Below are 20871 nucleotides of genomic sequence, written 5' to 3' on the forward strand. Positions count from 1 at the left end.
TTCTGCATCTTTTTAGTGGGCCATTACAATGCTTCATTCATATCCTCCCTTAATTTATTGTATGTCTGGTCCGTCATTGCTTTGAGTACGTTGATCCTCTTCAAGATTTCCTCTCTGAATTCTTTGTCTGAGGGGTCTTATATGTGGGTGACCCCTGTTGAGGCTTCCAGAATCTTTTCTTCATCCTCTCTTTGTGGAGGGGATTTTCGCTTTTTCTTCATATTGTTATTTGAAGTTTAGAGTTGGACCTTGTAGTTGTGTATCCCTATTTCCTTTCACTGCAGAAGGGATTCTGGATGAGCTAAATTGATGATTGTAGCCTTGTTCCTATTCTAGGATACTTCCTTACTCTCAGGCATTTCTCTTGTTTTATGTGGGGCCTCTCATGAAGGCTTAAGGCTATGCTCTCTTTACAAAGGGTTTCTGTAGCTTGAAATAACTTCGGCTGGAGATCACAACCCTTTTTTAAGTCACGCTTTCTGAGATACAGGTCGAGCCCCCAGTAACCTTTTGGAATGTGGTGTGACACATATTCACACACTTGGCCGGGGAGAGGGGGGTCTTGGGCAGCAGGCAGGGACAATTGGTGCCACTATTGGGTGATTGGTGGGTGGGCCCAGTGGCGAGAAGGGCCACGTGGGCAGTTGCACAGCGTGCCTACACAACGGGCTGGAGTGAGGCAGGCCTTGGGCAGCGGACAGGGATGATGGGTGCCAGGGTGGGGTGATCGGCGGGCAGATCCAGTAGTGAGAATGGCCACAGAGGCAGGCACTCTTGGCTTGCTTACACACCTGGCCCATTTTTTAAGTTTTTTTACAGGCATGATTTATTTAAAAAAAATTAGTCTTCTCATTTGCAGATGACATAATACTATATTTAGAGATCCCTAAAGCCTCTACCAAGGAACTACTAGAAACCTTAAACTTGTATAGTAAAGTCACAGGCTATAAAATAAATACCCAAAAGTCCATGGATTTCCTATACACAAATAACAAGGGAGAAGTGATATGAAAAAGGCAGTCCTGTTTACAATCATGCATCAGAAAATAAAATACCTAGGAATCACCTTAACTAAGGAGGTAAAGGACCTGTACAAAGAAAACTACAAAATTCGGGGGCTGGAGCGATAGTACAGTGGGTAGGGCGTTTGCCTTGCATTGGTTCGATTCCCAGAATCCCACATGGTCCCCTGAGCACCGCCAAGGGTAATTCCTGGGTGCAGAGCCAGTAGTGACCCCTGTGCATTGCCGGGTGTGACCAAAAAAGCAAAAAAAAATACAAAACTCTGCTTCAAGAAATATAGGAGGGCACGAGGAAACGGAAACACATCCCTTGCTCATGGATTGGGAGAATTAGCATTGTCAAAATGGCAATACTCCCCAAAGCATTATACAGATTCAATGTGATCCCTATAAGGGTACCCATGACATTCTTCAAAGAAATAGATCAAACACTCCTGAAATTCATATGGAACAACAGACCCCCACAAATAGCTAAAGCAACTCTAGGGAAAAAATATGGGGGGGCATCTCCTTCTCCAACTTCAAATTGTGCTACCAATTGGTAATAATTAAAATATCATGGTATTGGTTCAAAAACAGACCTGCAGACCAGTAGAATAGGTTTGAACATCCTTATACATACTCTCAAATATATGAGCATATATTCTTTGATAAGAGAGCAAGAGATGCAAAGTGGAGCAAGGAAAGTCTGTTTAAAAATGGTGCTGGCAAAACTGGACAGCTACATGCAAAAAAATTGGCTCAGATATCTACCTAACACCATGCACAAAGTCAGATCAAAATAGATTAAAGACGTCAACATCAGACCACAATCCATAAGATACATTGAAGTAAAGTTCGGCAAAACTCTCTATGATACTGAAGTTAAAGTTATCTTCAAGACAAAATGCCATTGACCAAACAAGTGGAAACAGAGATAAATGAATGAGACTATCTTAAATTAACAAGCTTCTGGACTGCAAAAGAAGCATTAACTAGAATACTAAGACAGTCTACAGAATGGAAAGGGATATTCACCTAATACCACTCTGATAAGGGATTAATATCCAGGCTATATAAGGTACTGGTTGAACTCTGAATGAAGAAAACATCCAATCCCATCAGAAATTGGAGTGATTAAATGAACAGAATCTTTCTCAAAGAACAAATCCAAATGACCAAAAGACCCATGAAAAAATGCTCTTATCTCTAATCATCAGGGAGATGCACATCAAATCAATTATGAGATATCATCTCACACCACGCATCCAAAAGAACAAAAGCAACAGGTGTTGGTGTGGATGCGGGGAGAAAGGAACTCTCCTTCACTGCTGGTGGGAATGCCTACAAGTCCAGCCTTTTTGGAAAACAATTTGGACATTTCTCAAAAAACTGTAAATCGAGATTCCATTTGAAGCAGCAATATCACTTCTGGAAATATATCCTGGAGATGCACAAAAAGTACAGTAGAAATGATATATTCACTTGTATGTTTATTGCAGCACTATTTACAATAGCTAGAACCTGGAAAACACCTGAGTGCCCAAGAACAGATGACTGGTTAAAGCAACAGCATTAGAGCTCCTTGTTTCATCACTTCCCAAGAACTCATTGTTATGGGCATGTGGGCTTCCCTACCCACCTTCTTCCCTGCTTCAGAGTTGTATATTATTCCATCGTGTATATATACCCTGACTAATTAATTCTCTCATTAGTAGTTGTGCATTTCCATCTCATGGATTATTTCCATATCTTGGCTATTGTACTAATAATTGTGATGAATATATATATATGTGCATATGTCCTTTTTCATTAATTTTGCTATTTTGGGGGGAGGGGAATAAATGCTAAGAGTGGTATCAGTGGGTTGTATGGCAGTTCTGTGGGTTTTTTTTGAGAGATCTCATATTGCTTTCCATAGAGGCTGAAATAAACAGCATTCCCACCACAGTGGATGAGGGTTCCTTTCTCATCACGTCCCTGTCAACACTTGCTATTTTCAGACATTTTGGTATATGCCATTCTCAATGGCATAAGATATCTCAATATTATTTTTATATGCATTCCCCATTTCAAAAGTGAGGATGAAAAATTTTTCACATAACTGTTGACCATCCATATGTCCTCACTGAGCAAGCCAGTTCATTTGCCAGTGTGGTCATTGGATTTTTGGTTGAATTTTGTTTATGTTTTATAAACGTGTGTGTATGATGTGTTGTGCACAAATATTTTCTCCCATACAGTAGGATGTCTTTTATTTTAGCTTGATTTTTTTTACTGTGGAAAAGCTTTTTAATTTTATGTAGTACAATTGGATAATTTTTGGTATTATGCTCTTTGTCACCACCTTATTGAAACACCTCTGTGGTCAGTATCCTGGAGAGTTCTTAACTGAGAGAAATGTGATTGGGCCACATCGAGAGGTGATCCGGGCTTATACTCCTAGATCTGCCAGGGATTGAACCCAGGTTGATGTGTGTAAACTATGTGTCCTTCACGCTAATATCTCTTTGGTGCCAATTTCTTGGAGAGTTCTGCTGAACTTTTCTTCAGTATATGGATTGCGATCTAATCTCTATATCTTTAATACATTTTGAATTTGTTTTTTGTGAATGGTGTGAGATAACCTTCTAACATCATTTATTTATGTTTCACAGCACTACTTGCTGAAGATATTTTATTTACTCCACTGCATACACTTAGTTGTTTTTGTCATGTATTAACTCTCCATAATTAGGGGGGTTGGAGTTAACTCAGGATTCTCAATTCTGTTCCATTTTTTCTACAGGTCTATCTTTATGTCAGTACCATGCTTTTCTTATGTAAGAATATTTTTACAATTCTCCAAAACATCTTTTGGGGTTCTCATTAGATTTTCTTTCTCTCTGTTTATCTGACCTCACAGCAAGATGGATTCTGGATATACTCTGAGTACTGTAACAACCATCTGGATGCCTGCATGGAGCTCTCCAAACTGATGAAAGACAGCCGCTACCAACACTTCTTTGAGGCCTGTCGCCTCTTGCAGCAGATGATTGACATAGCTATAGATGGTTTCCTTTTGACACCAGTGCAGAAAATCTGCAAATATCCCTTACAATTAGCTGAGCTCCTCAAATATACTGCCCAGGATCACAGGTAAGATTTGAGGGAGGCGGGAGGCAGGAGGCTGGGAGACAGCCTCCTCTATATGTTGTTCCTTACTGAGAATACACATCATTTTCCCTTTTTGAACTTCTCTTAGCTTATCTGCACAGTTAGATGATATATTCTTTCTCGCAAGTCTGATGTGTCAGCAATATAAGAAATACACAAAAAGTTTTAAATCAGTATGAACACAAGGTCAGCATAATCAAACTAGAGACTATTTTCATGGAGTTTAGTGCCGCTTATGGTCTCTCGCTCAAACAAATGAATCTGTTTAGAAGAGCAATGTTGCAATTGTTTTTTATGCTCTGCTTGATAAATCTGAATATCCATGCAAGTTACCTGCAAAAGTTGCACTCATCTCAACCAAGGCAACATACTTGTATTTTGAAAACTTCCAAACTTTGGTCCTGGAGTAATAGTACAGTGGGTAGTGTATTTGCCTTGCACGTGGCAAACACAGGTTTGATTCTCAGAACCCCATATCGTTCTTAAAACCACCAGGAGTAATTTCTTAGTACAGAGCCAGAATTAACCGAAGAGCATCGCCAGGTGTGATCCAAGCCCAACATTAAAAAAAATCTCAAATTTTTCCAACCTGAGCCTATTACATTTTTTTGTGGATTTTTTTTAATTAGTGAATCACCGTGAGGTACAGTTACATAATAACAAACTTTCATGCTCATGTTTCAGTCATACAATGACCAAGTACCCATCCCCCCAGCAGTAACTATTTTCCACCACCAATGATCCCAGTATCACTCCCACCAACTACACCTCATCCCCCTCTCCCAACCCCACCTCAGTGGCAGGGCATTCCCTTTTGTTCTCTCTTTACTTTTGGGTGTTGTAATTTGCAATAGAGGCATTGAGTGACCATTGTGTTTTTTCAATAGTCTACATTCAGCACACATCTCCCAACTCAAACAGGTCCTCCAAACACCCTTTACTTGGTGTTCCCTTATTTATATGAGTTGCCATCCCCCCAGTATTTTTGCCAGGCTTCCAAGGCAAAGAGTAAACCTCCTGGCTCTTATCTCTAATATTATTGAGTGCTAGTCTCCCATTCTGTTACTTTATATTCCACAGATGAGTGCAAACTTTCTACATCTGTCCCTCAATTTTGGACTCATTTCACTTAACATGATACTTCTCATATTGATCCACTTATATGTAAATTCATGACTTCATTTCTTCTAGCAGTGCATAGTATTCCATTGTATAGATGTACCAAAGTTTCTTTAACCAGTCAACTGTTCTTGGGCACTCGGGTTTTTTCCAGATCGTGGCTATTGTAAACAATGCAGCAATGAATATACAAGTGCAGTTGTCATTTGTACTACACTTTTTTGCTTCTCCAGGATATATTCCCAGAAGTGGTATTGCAGTGTCAAATGTGAATTCAATATCTAGTTTTTTGGGAATGGTCCGTAATGTTTTCCAAAAGGGCTAAACCAGTCGGCATTCCCACCAGCAGTGAAGAAGAGTCCCTTTCTCCCCACATCAACGCCAACACTGGTTGTTTTTGTTCTTTTGGATGTGTACTAGTCACTGTGGTGTGAGATGTTATCTCATTGTTGTTGCGATCTGCATCTCCCTGGTTATTAGTGATGAAGAGAATTTTTTTCATGTACTTTTGGGCCATTCGGAAATGTTCTTTGAGAAAGTTTCTGTTCATTGCATTCCCCCATCTTATGATGGGATTGGATGTCTTCTTTTTTTGAATGTCTACCACTACCTTCTGTATCTTTGATATCAACCCGTTATCCAATGGGTACTGCATAACTATTCTTTCCCATTCTTCACACTGACTTTGTATTTTGGTCACTGCTTCTTTTGAGGTGAAGAATCTTCTTAGTTTATGATAGTCCCATTTGTTTATCTCTGTTTCTACTTGTTTGGCCAGTGGCCTGCCATCTCTGAAGATACCTTTAGCTTCAATGTCGTGGAGGGTTTTGACAACCTTGTCTTCAATGTAGTTTATGGACTCTAGCATGATGTTGAGGTCTTTAATCCATTTTGATCTGATTTTGTGCATGGTGTTAGGTAGTGTTCTGAGCCCATTTGTTTTTGCATGTAGCTGTCCAGTTTTGCCAGCACCATTTGTTAAAGAGGCCTTTCTTGCTTCACTTCACATTTTCTTGCTACCTTATCAAAGATTAGATGATCATATATTTGAGGGTGTGTGTCAGGATATTCCACCCTGTTCCATTGGTCTGTGGCTCTGCCTTTGTTCCAGTACCATGATGTTTTAATTATTACCACTTTATAACAGGGTTTGAGGTTGGGGAAATTGATGCCTCCCATCTTCTTTTTCTGAAAGATTACTTTACCTATTCGTGGGGGCTTATTGGTCCTTATCAATTTCAGGAGTATTTGTTCCATTTCTTTGGAGAATGTCATAGGTATCTTTATAGGGATCGCATTGAATCTGTACAATGCTTTGGGGATTATTGCCATTTTGAGAATGTTGATTCTCCCAAGCAATGAGCAGGGGGAATGTTTCCATTTCCTCTGTCCTCTTTTATTTCGTGAAGTACTCTTTTATAGTTTTCTTTGTAGAGGTCCTTTACTTCCTTAGTTAAGCTGATTCTGAGGTAATTGATTTTCTGCGGAAAGATTGTGAACAGGATAACTTTCTTCATGTCACTTTCTTCTCTCTCATTATGTGCATATAGAAAAGCCATGGACTTTCAGGTATTTATTTTATAGCCTGCAACATTACTATACAAGCGTAATTTTTCTAGGAGTTTATTAGTAGAGACTTTAGGGTTCTCTAAATATAGTATCATATCACCAGTGAATAGTGAGAGCTTGATTTCTTCCTTTCCTACATGAATGCCCTTAATATTTCTTTCTTGCCTAATCTCTATCACAAGTACTTCCAGTACTATATTGAAGAGAAGTGGTGAGAATGGGTATCCTTGTCTGCTCCCTGATGTTTGCCATAGGCTTGTGGTAAATGACTTTGACTATATTGAAGAAAGTTCATTCAATACCCATTTTCGTGAGAATCATAAACGGGTGATGGACCTTGTCAAATATTTTTATTGTCAAATAATTTCTCTGCATCTATTGATATGATTATAACGTTTTATCTTTAATTTTGTTGATATGATGGATTATGTTGATTGATTTCCAAATGTGAAACTATCCTTGCATCCCCGTGATAAATCCCACTTGGTCGTGTTGTATGATTTTTTTTGATGAGTTGTTGAATTCTATTTGTTAATATTCTGTTGAGAATCTTCGCATCAGTGTTCACCAGGGATATCGACCTGTAGTTTTCTTTTTTTGGTGTCATAGTTTGATTTGCTATTAGGGAAATATGAGCCACATAGAAACTGTTAGGGAGAGTTTTGGTTTCTTCAATTTCCTGGAAAATTTTGAGAAGAACTGCAATTAATCCTCTTTAAATATTTGAAAAAATTCTCTAGTGAATCTATCTTGGTCTGGGCTTTTGTTTTTTGTAAGACTTTTGATTACAGTTTCAATTACTTTGATATTAATAGGCCTGTTCAGGTATTCCAGATCTTCTTGATTCATCCTTGGGAGATTATACGAATCTAGGAATTTATTCATTTCTTCCAGGTTCTCTTGTTTCATGGCATACAAACTTTCAAAGTAGTCTCTGATGATGTTTTGAATTTCTTTGGTTTCTGTTGTATGTCCCCCTTCTCATTTCTGATTTGGCTTATTAGGTTTATCTCTCTCTGTTTCTTTGGTAATCTTGCTAGTGGTTTATCAATCTTGTTTATTTTCTCGAAGAACCAACTCTTGGTATCATTGATCTTTAGGATTGGTTTTTGAGTTTCATGTCATTAATTTCTGCTCTACGTTTTATTATTTCTTTCCTTCTGCCTGGCTTGGGCTCCTTTTGTTGGTCCTTTTCTAAGATCTTGAGTTGTGAAGTCAAGTAATTTATGTGGGCCCTTTCTTCCTTCCAAAGGAATGCTTGCTGCTGAGGTTATTGCATCTTAACTATACCTTTCCCTTTTAACTAGTGCATAAAATGGTGGGAGATAGTCTTAAAACTACTGTGGACATATTATACTCTTGGTGTTTAAAGGAAAACTAACCAAAAAAGTACCAAGAAGCTCATATAACTCCAACCAGTATGGTAAATGCTAGGAGTCATCTTCTGAAATGAACTACCTTTACTAAATTTAACTATCTTTACTCTTCCCTCTTTCAAATTATTTACCTCATTCATGATGCAGAGCATCTGAGCAGTATCTAGCCTACATTTAATATCAAATCCCAAAACTTCTATATGTTGGCACAACGTTTATTCTATTTTCTTATCGAGATCTTTATCACTTGTATCACTTGTCATCCCGTTGATTTTCGATTTGCTCGAGTGGGCGCCAGTAACGTCTCCATTTGTCCCTGTCGCATGCTAGTGTAGCCAAATGATATCTGCTGGCTCCAGGAATACGAAGTGCCATAAATTGTTCATTCAGGGTTTTGACGAAGAAGTCTGACCATCTCGTTGGTGGGCGGCCACATGGTCTTTTGACATCCTGTGGAATCTCGTTGGTAACAGCTTCTAGTCCAATGATAGTCTCTGAATCGCATTATGTGTCCAGTCCATCTGATTTTTGATGCCTTGGCAAACGAGACAGCGTCCCTTATTTTTTTTTTGGTCCTTCTCTTTCCTGCTCATTTTTTCCCTTATAGGGTGCCTTCTGAAATTGAATCTAGGCCATACATCTGTAAGGCATGTCCTCTACTGCTTAGTTACATCCCAGCCCTGTATTTTCATTTTATTTATTTTTTAATCATATTTTTTTTATTGAATCACCATGTGGAAAGTTACAAAAGTTTCAGGTTTAAGTCTCAGTTATACAATGCTCAAACACCCATCCCTTCACCAGTGCACATATTCCACCACCAAGAATCACGGTATACCTCCCCGCTTCCCCCCACCTCCCCAGCCCCCCACCCCGCATGTGTAACTGGTAAATTTCAATTTACTTTCACTTTACTTTGATTACAACAAAAAATTCACTATTATTGATTTGGAGTTCCTCCAAAACTGTGCGGCTGCTAGTGCGGCCTCCTGACCTCATATCTCTTCATTCTCAGCAATGGAAAACAAATTACCAAATGCTTTCTTTTCAGCAGGGCGTCTCTTATTCTTAACCGTCAATAGAGGTCGGAACTCTGATTCCTTCTCTCACTTGAGTGAAACGTGATACTCCTAGCATGGCTCTTTCTATTTCACTTTGGGATACCCGGATAGCATTCTCATCCTGTTTTCGTAGGGCCCAGGTCTATGAGGCGTATGTTAGTGCAGGAAGAATGGTGGAGTCAAAAAGATGTGCCCAGAGTCAGAGGTCCTTCGTCCTATTCATCCTGTTAACTACTTCTTCGACTCTTGAAGGCATGCCATGCTGCTCTCTTCCTCTTCCACAGTTCTGGTGCCAAGTCGTTCCTCATGTTGAGTTTCCGACCCAAGTACACATAGCTGCTGCATTCGGAAATGTTCGTTCCACTGAGAGCAAATGGAGCGTCAGGGACTAGTTCATTTTTCACAAACATAGTTTTGCTGAGATTCAGCTGCAGTCTGACCTTTCCACACTCGCGGTCGAAGTTGGTCACCATTTGTGCTGCTTGGCTAATGTTTGGTGTTATGAGAACGATGTCATCAGTGAAGAGTAGGTGGTATATTTGCCGACCGTTCTATCTTCACTCCCATTCCTTCCCATTCCTGCCGTACCTTGATGTCCTTGAGGGTGGCACTGAAGAGTTTCGGTGAAATGATATCACCCTGCCAATCCCCTCTCCTTACGTTGATGATCACTTCCTTGTAAATTGGTGAGATCCTGGTGATGAATCCATAATACAGCTCCCAGAGCATCTTGATGTACTGCGTTTGAACACCCTGTTTGGCTAGGGCTTTGATGACCGCTTCAGTCTCAACAGAATCAAAGGCCTTCTTGAAATCGATGAACATTAGACAGAGTGGCATCTTGAACTCTCGCAAAAATTTAATGAGCTTGGTCACTGTGTAGATATGGTTGATCATGTTGAATCCTTTTTGGAACCCAGCTTGCTCATATGGTTGTCCTTCTTCTAGTGTTCTGCCCATTCTATTCAGGATGACTCAATTGAACCACTTGTTGATGACAGACAACAGGCAGATTGGGCGATAGTTGCCAATGTCGTGGATGTCTCCCTTCTTGTACAACACAACGGTCCTGCTGGTTTTCCACTGGGATGGAACCTTGCATTGGGAAAGATAGCTTGTGAAGAGCTGAGCCCATGTACTGAGGAGTACTGGCAGCAGATTCTTCAGGTGTTTGGGTCTGACCGTGTCTGGACCGGGTGCTATATACGTCTTTACTGATGGAATGGCATGTCGGATTTTGGAAGGGAGGACGTTGGGAATGACATATCCATCCTGCGGAATTTGGTATGTGGGCAGGTGGATGCGGCTGTCGAAGAGATCAGAGTAGAAGTCATGAATAATCCTCTCCATTTCCCTTCTGGAAGATGTGATAGATCCATCAGGAAGTCTGAGGGCAGTCATCTTGGTCTCTTATTTGGTGAGGACAGGTGAGCATTACAAATACCTTTCCCAGCTTCTTCTTCATTGGCCAACATTGCTGATCTTTATTGCAACTTTTTAAGGTATTCCTTTATTGCTTCTCTGCAAAGCTTTGCAACCTTGGACATTAGCTTGTGATTGCCTGAGGCTCGTGCCAAACCACGTTGAAGAATAAGCTCGAGAGTTTCCGAAGACAGGCATCTGTTTGTGGCTTTTCCACTATCGACATTCCTCGCATAATCATGCAGGTGCTAAATCAGTTGACCATATTCCTCGTTGATGTTGTCAACAAGGCATCTTCCCACGTTGCTGAAATAGTGTCAAAGAGCTCCCTGTTGGTTGTCATTCTGGGAGTTCTCTTCTTAAACTTAAACTTTGCAGTTCTTTCTCCCCACTCTGTGAAGTAGAATTTTGCACAAAGGAGATGGGTGGTCCATTTAGATTCAGCCTTCTGGAACTGAGTTACCAAGGATGGTTTTGGTTGACATGATGAACTCAGACAGTCTCTCACCCTGTTAGTTCCATTCTAAGCCATGGGTTCCGATGTGGAGTTCTTCAGATGACCTTCTTAGTTTTATCTTGGCATTAATATCTCCAACAATGATCTTGTAGAATGTGTATTCTTCTTTATAGTACTTCTCCAGCTCCATGTAGAACTTCTCAATTGAGATGTCTAAAAAGAAAGAATAAAGTTTTCCCAGTTCCACTTAGTTTTCTGCATGTAGGTCTTTTTCCTACTTTGTTTTAATACAGTGGATGTTTTCTTGGAAGTGATATGCATTTACTGTTTCATTAAGGTCATTGATTTAGGCCATTTGATTTTATGTCAAGCATAAAGCCATTTCTTGGCTTAATTTTAAAATTATTATCTTTCTTTATCAAGATTTTCATATGATTCAGTGTTACTGAAACTCTGGATCAATTTCAGGCTGAAATCCAAATGTTGTCCCACTGGGCATTCTCCTGTTATGAGTAATAACACTAGTAGTTTCTTTATCTTTTATACTCTGGTGGCAATGAAAGAGATGAATTAAGAAATATCTTGAAAAAATTTTCAATATTTTCTCCCCGAGTCTGTTTACTAGCTGGAGGAGTTTGGTACTGTTTAGACGTGAAATTAGAATGTGTTAAATTTAATTTGAATAGTTTTTATGTCCTATTGCCAGAAATGAGTTCCAAGAATTCCAAGTATATGTTTTTTAGAATTACACAGGAAAAGTCCTCCAAAACCACACACATACACACACACAAAATTAAAACATGTCCTGCGCCCCGCGACCCTGTGAAAAACTGCCCCCAAGTCGGCATCCCGCGGCTTGGGCCTTTCTGGAACCTACCCCCACTTTGCCGCAGCTGCCAGTCAACCTCAGTGCCACCCTAATTCACACGTCCTGCCCAGATTGTGGGGACTTGTCCTTACGCCAGGGGGCGTGGCCTCCCTCCCAAGCTGCGGCCTCTAACACGGCCACAGTTGTTTCTCCCCACTCAATGCATTGCTCACTTATGTCACAATTTATATAACCTAATCCTTTGAAGAACATCGTGGCTTTCTTATAACTATATGCCAATCATCAACTAACCTATCACATCCTAACTTCATAAAAACTGTCAGTGAACACAAGAGGTTGCACAAAAAACCTTCATACAGAGATTACAGCCTCAAGTTTTCAATAGGGGGCCTACATAAGCCAGGAAGAGCATGTGAGAGTAAGATCAATAACATGAAGAAACAACGAAAATTCCCACCATGAGGAGAGAATGAAGAAAAACTCACAGAAGCCTCAACAGGGACTGCCCAAAAATACAGCCTCCTCTCAGATAGAGAATTCAAAGAGAAAATCCTGAAGATGATTGATGATCTCAAAGCAATTATGAAAAAGACATCCAGTAAATTCAGGGAGGATATGAACGCAGCATTGGAACGGACCACCAAGGTAATAAGGGAAGAAATGAGAGCAGAAATCTCAAAGCTACGAACAGAAGTGACTCAATTAAAGGAATCAGTAGATAAAATAAAAAACTCAGTAGGAGCCCGCAACAGTAGAATGACCTCAGCCAAAGACAGAATCAGTGAGCTTGAGGATGAGCTACAGAAAGCATATAGGCAACAGCAAATAATGGCAAAAGACCTCAAAATGGCTCTAGGGTGAATCAGAGTCCTAGGGGATGACCTCAACAGGAACAACATAAAAATCATGGGAGTACCAGAAGCACAGGGAACTAATCCCAATGAAAAAAACACAGTCAAAGACATCATTGCTAAGAAATTCCCAGAGCTAGAGAATGCAGGCATTCAGATCCAAGGAGTCCGAAGGGTGCCAGCTAGAAGAGACCACAATAAAAAATCTCCAAGGCATATCATAGTCACAATGATGGATGCCATGGATAGAGACACAATACTGCAAGCAGCAAGATCAAAGAAGAAAATCACAAACAAAGGAGCGCCCCTTAGATTTACAGCAAACCTATCAGAATAAACCCTCCAAGCCCGAAGACAATGGTGGGATATAGTGAAAAAACTCAATGAAATGAATGCCTCAACAAGAATACTTTATCCGGCTAAGCTCTCACTTAAACTTGAAGGAACCATACCTTATTTCATGGATAAACAACAGCTCAGAAACTTCATAGACTCAAAACAAAACTTAAACGAAGGACTAAAGGGGCTACGGTAAGACAAAGAAAAACCCTGCGAGAATAACAAACCCTACAGAAAGATGACACAAAATCACATGACAATAATCTCTCTCAATGTCAATGGCCTAAACGCACCAATTAAAAGACACTGAGTGGCAAAATGGATTTGGAAACAGAACCCAACATTCTGCTGCCTGCAAGAAACACACCTGAACAGTCAGAGCAAACAAAGACTCAAAGTCAAAGGATGTAAAACAATCCTGCAAGCAAATAACTCACTCAAAAAAAGCTGGGGTGGCCATACTAGTATCCAACAACATAGATTTCAGACTGAAAAAGGTTAGAAGGGACAGCGAAGGTCATTTTCTACTCATCAAGGGATATGTACAACAGGAAGAAATCACACTACTAAATATATATACACCTAATGAGCGACCAGCTAATTACTTAAAACAACTCCTAGCAGAATTTAATGGGGACATCACTAGCACCATGATAGTAGTTGGAGACTTCAACACTGCCTTATCGCCTCTGGATAGGTCAACGAGAAAAAAAGTCAAGAAGGAAACAAAGGTTCTGAAGGAAGAAATGGAGGAGAGAGGGCTAATAGACCTATACAGGGCTTTTCACCCCAAAAAGAAAGAATACACTTTTGCAGTGCACACGGAACATTCTCCAAAATAGACCACGTTCTGGGTCACAAATCTTACCTCAATAGAATTGGGAAGATAGAAATTGTATCAACTCTCTTATCAGAACATTATGCGCTGAAAATAGAAGTTAATCACATACAGACGCGGAGAACCAAATCAAATACTTGGAAGTTAAACAACTCATTGCTGAACAATGAGTGGGTCACAAAGGAAATCAAGGAATAAATCAAAAGATACCTTGAAATAAACGAGAATGAAGACACAAACTACCAGAACCTATGGGATGCAGCTAAAGCTGTGTGGATGCAGCTAAAGCTGTGTTAAGGGGAAAATTTATAGCCCTACAAGCATTTCTCAGGAGGGAAAATAGGGCCTACATAGATGGCTGGACTTTGCAACTCAAGATCTTAGAAAAGGACCAGCAGAAGGAACCCAAACCGGAGCGAAGGTAAGAATAAAACTTAGAGCAGAAATTAACGACCTGTAAACTCAAAAAAAAATCTGAAAGATCAATGAAACAGGGGCTGGAGCGATAGCACAGCGTGTAGGGCGTTTGCCTTGCATGCGGCTGACCTGGGTTCGATCCCCGGCATCCCATATGGTCCTCCAAGCACCGCCAGGAGTAATTCCTGAGTGAAAATCCAGAAGTAACCCCTGTGCATTGCTGGGTGTGACCCAAAATGAAAAAAAAAGGTCAATGAAACAAAGAGCTGGTTCTTCCAGAAAATAAATAAGATTGATAAACCACTAGCAAGACTCACAAAGAAAGAGAGAGAGAACCCTAATAAACCAAATCAGAAATGAAAAGGTGGACATCACAAAAAAAAACTAATGAAATTCAAAATATCATCAGAGACTACTTTGAAAGTCTGTATGCCATAAAAAATGAGAACCTAGAAGAAATGGAAAAATTCCTGGATTCCTACAATCTCCCAAGACTGAACAAAGAAGACTTGGAATATCTAAACAGACCCATTAATATCAAGGAAATTGAAACTGTAATCAAAAGTCTCCCCCAAAACAAAAGCCCAGGCCCAGATGGCTTCACCAGCAAATTCTTCCAAACATTTAACGAAGACCTGTTACCAGTTCTCCTCAAGCTTTTCCAGGAAATTGAAAAAAAAGGTACTCTCCCAAACAGTTTCTATGAATCACATATCTCCCTAATTACAAAAGCAAATAAAGACACTGCTAACAAGGAAAACTTCAGACCAATATCCCTGATGAAAACGGAAGCGAAGATTCTCAACAAAATACTAACAAATAGAATCCAACAACTCATCAAAAAGATTATACATCATGACCAAGTCGGATTCATTCCTGGAATGCAAGCATGGTTTAATATACACAAATCAATCAACATAATCCATCACATCATCAAAAGTAAAAATGAAAATCATATGATCATTTCAATAGACGCAGAGAAAGCATTTGAAAAGATCTAACATCCATTTATGATAAAAACTCTCACCAAAATGGGTTTTGGAGGAACCTTCCTCAAGTTAGTCAAAGCTATCTATCACAAACCTGTGGCAAGAATTATCCTCAATGGAGAAAAACTAAGAGCCTTCCCTCTAAGATCAGGGACAAGACAAGGATGCCCACTCTCACCACTTCTGTTCAACATAGTACTGGAAGTACTTGCGATAGCAATTAGGCAGAAAAAAGACATTAGGGGCATCCAGTTAGGAAAGGAAGAAATCAAGCTCTCACTATTTGCAGATGACATGATTCTATACCTACAGAATCCTAAAACCTCCATTAAGAAACTCCTAGAAACAATAGACTTGTACAGTAAAGTTGCAGGCTATAAAATCAATACCCAAAAATCCATGGCCTTCCTATATGCAAACAGCGAGATAGAGAAAAATAACAACAATAAAAACAATGCCATTCACAATTGTGCCCCAGAAAATCAAGTACCTCAGAATCAGCCTAACTAAAGAGGTTAAGGATCTCTACAAAGAAAACTACAAAACCCTACTCTATGAAGTTAAAGAAGACATGAGTAAATGGAAAAATATTCCCTTCTCATGGATAGGAAAACTTAACATTGTCAAAATGGCAATATTCCCTAAAGCACTATACAGATTCAATGCAATCCCCATAAGGATTCCCATGAAATTCTTCAAAGAAATAGACCAAGCAATACTGAAATTCATATGCAACAACAAACGCCCATGAATAGCCAAAGCAATTCTTGGGAAAAAGACGATGGGAGGCATCACCCTCCTCAAACTTAAACTCTACTACAAAGCAGTAACAATTAAAACAGCATGGTACTGGAAAAAGAGCAGAGCCACAGACCAATGGAACAGGGTGGAACACCCCTACACACCACCCCAATTGTATGAACACCTAATATTTGATAAGGAAGCAAGAAATGTGAAGTGGAGCAAGGAAAGCCTCTTTAACAAATGGTGCTGGCATAACTGGTCAACCATATGTAAAAGAATGGGTTTAGACCTTGACCTGACACCATGCACAAAATTCAATTCAAAATGGATTAAAGATCTCAACATCAGATCACAATCCATAAGGTACATTGAAGATAAGTTCAGAAAAACCCTCCACGATATTGAAGATAAAGGTATCTTCAAAGATGACACAGAACTAACAATCAAGTAAAAACAGAAATAAACAAATGGGATTATATTAAACTAAGAAGCTTCTGCACCGCACGAAAGTTTGTAACTTTGTAACTGTACATCACAGTGATTCACTAGTAATCAGTGGAGAATGGGTACTGGTGGAAGGACAGATACTCAAGCTGTATATGACTGAAACACAAGCACGAGAATATGTAAACCTGTACCTGTACCCCCACGGTGATTCATTAATAAAAATTAAAATTAAAAAAGAAGAATTAAAACATTTAAAAATATTAAAATATCTATGATGAGGAAAATAGATCTCCATTGAATGATAGTGTTTTTTAAAAAAATTACTAGTGAATCACTGTGATGTACAGTTACAAAGTTACAAACTTTCGTGCTTGCGTTTCAGTCATACAATGGCTGAATACTCATCCCTCCACCAGTGCCCATTTTCCACCGCCAATGGTCCCAACATTCCTCCACCACCCCCACCCTGTTCCCTCTGCCTTTCCCTGCCTCTGTGGTAGGGCTTTCCCATTTGTTCTCTCTGCTTTTGGGTCTTGTCGTTTGCAATAGAGGTATTAAGTGGCCATCATGCTCTCCGTATAGTTTACTTTCAGCCCGCATCTCCCATCTCGAGCGGGCAATCCTAGGACCTTTTACTTGGTAGTCCCTTATCTATCTGAGCTTCTTTTTCTCCCAGCATGTGAGGCTGGCTTCTAAGCTGTGGAGTAATCCTCCTGATACTTATCTTTATTATTCTTGGATGTTAGTCTCTGATTCTGCTACTTTATATTCCATAAATGAGTGCAATCTTTCTGTCTGTCCCTCTCTTTCTGACTGATTGACAGTCTTTTATTAATATTTTGCCAGTCTCTGGTTTGAAATAAAGAGACTCAAAAATAACAAAACAAGTGTATGAGAAATCAGGGATATAAATTGTGGAGATTAGTCAGAAAACCTAGCTTTAAAAAGACACCACTAGATGATTTCTATGGTTAGTAAAGTTTATTGAAGACCTCCGTAACCCATCTACAGCCATGCTGAAGGCCACTCTCCACACGTTTGGATGAGCCTCATGAATGAAGGGACCAGTAGAGGAACCCAGGTGTGCAGTAGCCACGGCTGAGACCTCCAAGCCTGCTCGTATTTGGACTGGGCATTCTCCACCCAGACCCCCCATTTTCCAGTAGCTTGGTAGCCACACCCACAAAATGCTCCCAGCACCGTGTAATCCCACCAATGCCCAATATCCAGAGACTATAAAACCAAGATCCCAGAAGTGGAGCTTCATATGGTTCAAGCGGAGCTTCAACTTAACAACATCTAATATCCTTGTTCTCCCTCTTGGAGTATCTGATGAGCTACCAAGAGTCTATTGCCCGCAAAGGAGAGCCTTGCAAACTCCCCATGGCGTATTCATATCCTAAATACAGTAAAAGATATATAATTACCTCTCAGAGAGCCCTGCAAGCTACCGAGAGTATCCCACCCGCACAGCAGAGCCTGGAAAGCTACCCATGGCGTATTCAATATGCCAAAAACAGTAACAATAGGTCTCATTCCCCTGACCCTGAAAGAGCCTCCAATCCTTGGGAAATACAAGTAAGGAGAGGCTGCTAAAATCTCAGGGCTGAGTGTAATAGAGACGTTACATGTGCCTGCTCGAGTAAATCGATAAACAGTGATACAGTTATACAGGAAAGCTTATGAGCCTTTGTATTCACCAGTCTGTAATAATTTATCTACTAATGAAAGCCCATGATTTCATAAGTAACTGCATACTTTATGGTGATAAGTCACCAGAAGTACATACTGCTAATGTGAATTTTGAAATATAAAATTCTGAAAAAAACAAGGGATATTTAAAACTAGGAACTTCAAAGATGATTTAAAATGTGTTTTATATAGTTCATTTTGTACATACTCTTTAAATCTATTACATTAAGTACTGTGGAAGCTACCAGATTTTATAAGTACTATTTATAAATTGATGATATTCACTCAATGAATTTTCCCAAGCTCCTCATACCAAAGGATGCTAGGATTATCAATGAGTGGTTTTCCATAAGGATTATCAACGATATGATTGTTTGTTTACTTTATTTTATCTTTTGTTGCACATGAAGGAGAGTGTTGGGCCATTCCCTGCTTTGCTTAGGTCTTACTCCTAGCTCTGTGCTCAGAGATCACTTCTGGTGGAACCAATGGACCATATGAAATGCCATGGATAGAACCCATGTTGGATGTATGCAAGGCAAGCACCCCAGTCTCATCCAGGTGTGGTCCATATGTAGAGAGCCTAGAGTAAGCCTTAAGCACTGCCAAGTGTGGCCCAGGATAAAAGACCGATTTCCAGAAAAATAGTAATTTTTAATGTGCTGTAGACAATAAACAAAACAAGTTTGGAAACATATGCTTTACGTAAATTATGCATTATTTAATTATAGCGGACTGGAGCAATAGCACAGCAGGTAGGGCTTTTGCCTTGTATGCGGCCGACCTGTGTTTGATTCCTTTGTCCCATTCGGAGAGCCCAGAAAGCTACCAAGAGTATCCCGTCCTCATGGCAGAGCCTGGCAAGCTACCCGTGGCATATACAATATGCCAAAAACAGTAACACAAGTCTCACAATGGAGATATTACTGCTGCCCGCTCGAGCAAATCATTGAAGAACAGGACCATAGTGCTACAGTTCAATGCTATAATTACAGTAAGTGTCCTTGAAAGACCATTTTTAAAGCGTATCTCAAAGCTTTAACTTCTTTAGGAAAAAAAATATTAGGACCTATAAATTTCAACAGTATTTGATCAATGTATTTTGATAATGTCATGGATATTTTATAGAGACTGGAACAATCTGTATAATGCTTTGGGGAATATTGTTAGTGACAATATTTATCCTTCCAATTCATCAGCAGGTGTTCAGTTTCTACTGCTTCATGTCCTATTTAATCTTATTCTTTTGGTTTGTTTGGGGCTATACCTGGAGATGCTCAAGTATTAATCCTGAGTCTGTGCTTAGGGATCACTTCTGGTGGGTCTTGAAGGGACCACATGGTATAGGATCAAACAGAAGTAGGCTGAGTGTCAACCCTAATTAGACTACTTTACTATTACTACTTTACTTTACTATTTTACCCTTCTTACTAGCTGTATTATAACTCTGGCCCATCCTATAATTATGTTAGCTGTGATCTTATACTTTTATTTTCATGATTATTTCATATCTTTTTATTTATTCTTTTTACTTTTATTTTGCTAGTGAAACACCGTGAGGGTACAGTTACAGATTTACACATTCTCGTGCTTGTGTTTCTGTCATACAAAGTTCGAGAACCCATCCCTTCACCAGTACCCATTCTCCATCACAAATGAACCCAGTATCCCTCCCACGCCACAATCCCATCCCCACCCCTACCCACACCCTGAAGCAGGGTATTCCCTTTTGTTCTCTCTTTCCTTTTGGGTGTTGTGGTTGGCAATAGTGGTACTGAGTGGCCATCGTGTTCAGTCTATATTTTACTTTCAGCACGCATCTCCCTACCCGAGCGGGTCTTCAAACCACATTTTACCTAGTGGTCCCTTCTCTATCTGAGCTGGCTTTTCCCCCAACATGTGAAGCCGGCTTCCAAGAAATGGAGCACACCTTCTGGTATATATTTCTACTATTCTTGGGTGTTAGTCTCTTATTCTGTTATTTTATATTCCATAGATGAGCGCAATCTTTCTATGTTTGTATCTCTCTTTCTAACTCATTTCACTTAGCATGATACTTCCCCTGTTAATCCATTTATATGCAAAGTTCATGACTTCATCTTTTCTAACAGCTGCATAACATTCCATTGTATAGATGTACCAAAGTTTCTTTAACCAGTCATCTGTTCTCGAGCACTCGCGGTTTTTCCAGATTCTGGCTATTGTAAACAGTGCTGCAATGAACATATAAGTGCAGATGTCATTTCGACTATACTTTTTTGCTTCTCTGAGATATATTATGAGAAGTGGTATTGCTGGGTCAAAATGGAGCTCAATTTCTAATTTATTGGTAAGTGTCCATATTTTTTTCCAAGAGGGCTGAATGAGTCAGCATTCCCACCAGCAGTGTAGAAGGGTCCCTTTCTCCACACATCCATGCCAAAAGCGGTTGCTTTTTTTCTTTTGGATGTGTGCCAGTCTTTGTAGTGTAAGCCAGTCTCATAGTTGTTTTGATCTGCACCTCCCTGAAGACTAGGGATGAAGAGCATTTTTTCATGTGCCTTTTGGCCATTTATATCTCTACC

At 39.7% G+C, this 20871-nt stretch overlaps 1 protein-coding gene across 7 annotated transcripts in view; it reads left to right on the forward strand.

Annotated features, from left to right (window-relative positions):
• The window catches only part of ARHGEF9 (Cdc42 guanine nucleotide exchange factor 9), a 421659-nt gene that overhangs the window by 246204 nt on the left and 154584 nt on the right, over window positions 1–20871 (forward strand). For all 7 annotated transcript variants that reach the window (XM_055120363.1, XM_055120368.1, XM_055120367.1 and 4 more), the window contains one exon: window positions 3907–4139. In XM_055120363.1, the coding sequence (XP_054976338.1) occupies window positions 3907–4139 (233 nt within the window). The remainder of the gene's footprint in view (window positions 1–3906; window positions 4140–20871) is intronic.

Source organism: Sorex araneus, chromosome X (assembly GCF_027595985.1).
Source record: "Sorex araneus isolate mSorAra2 chromosome X, mSorAra2.pri, whole genome shotgun sequence".
NCBI lineage: Eukaryota > Metazoa > Chordata > Mammalia > Eulipotyphla > Soricidae > Sorex > Sorex araneus.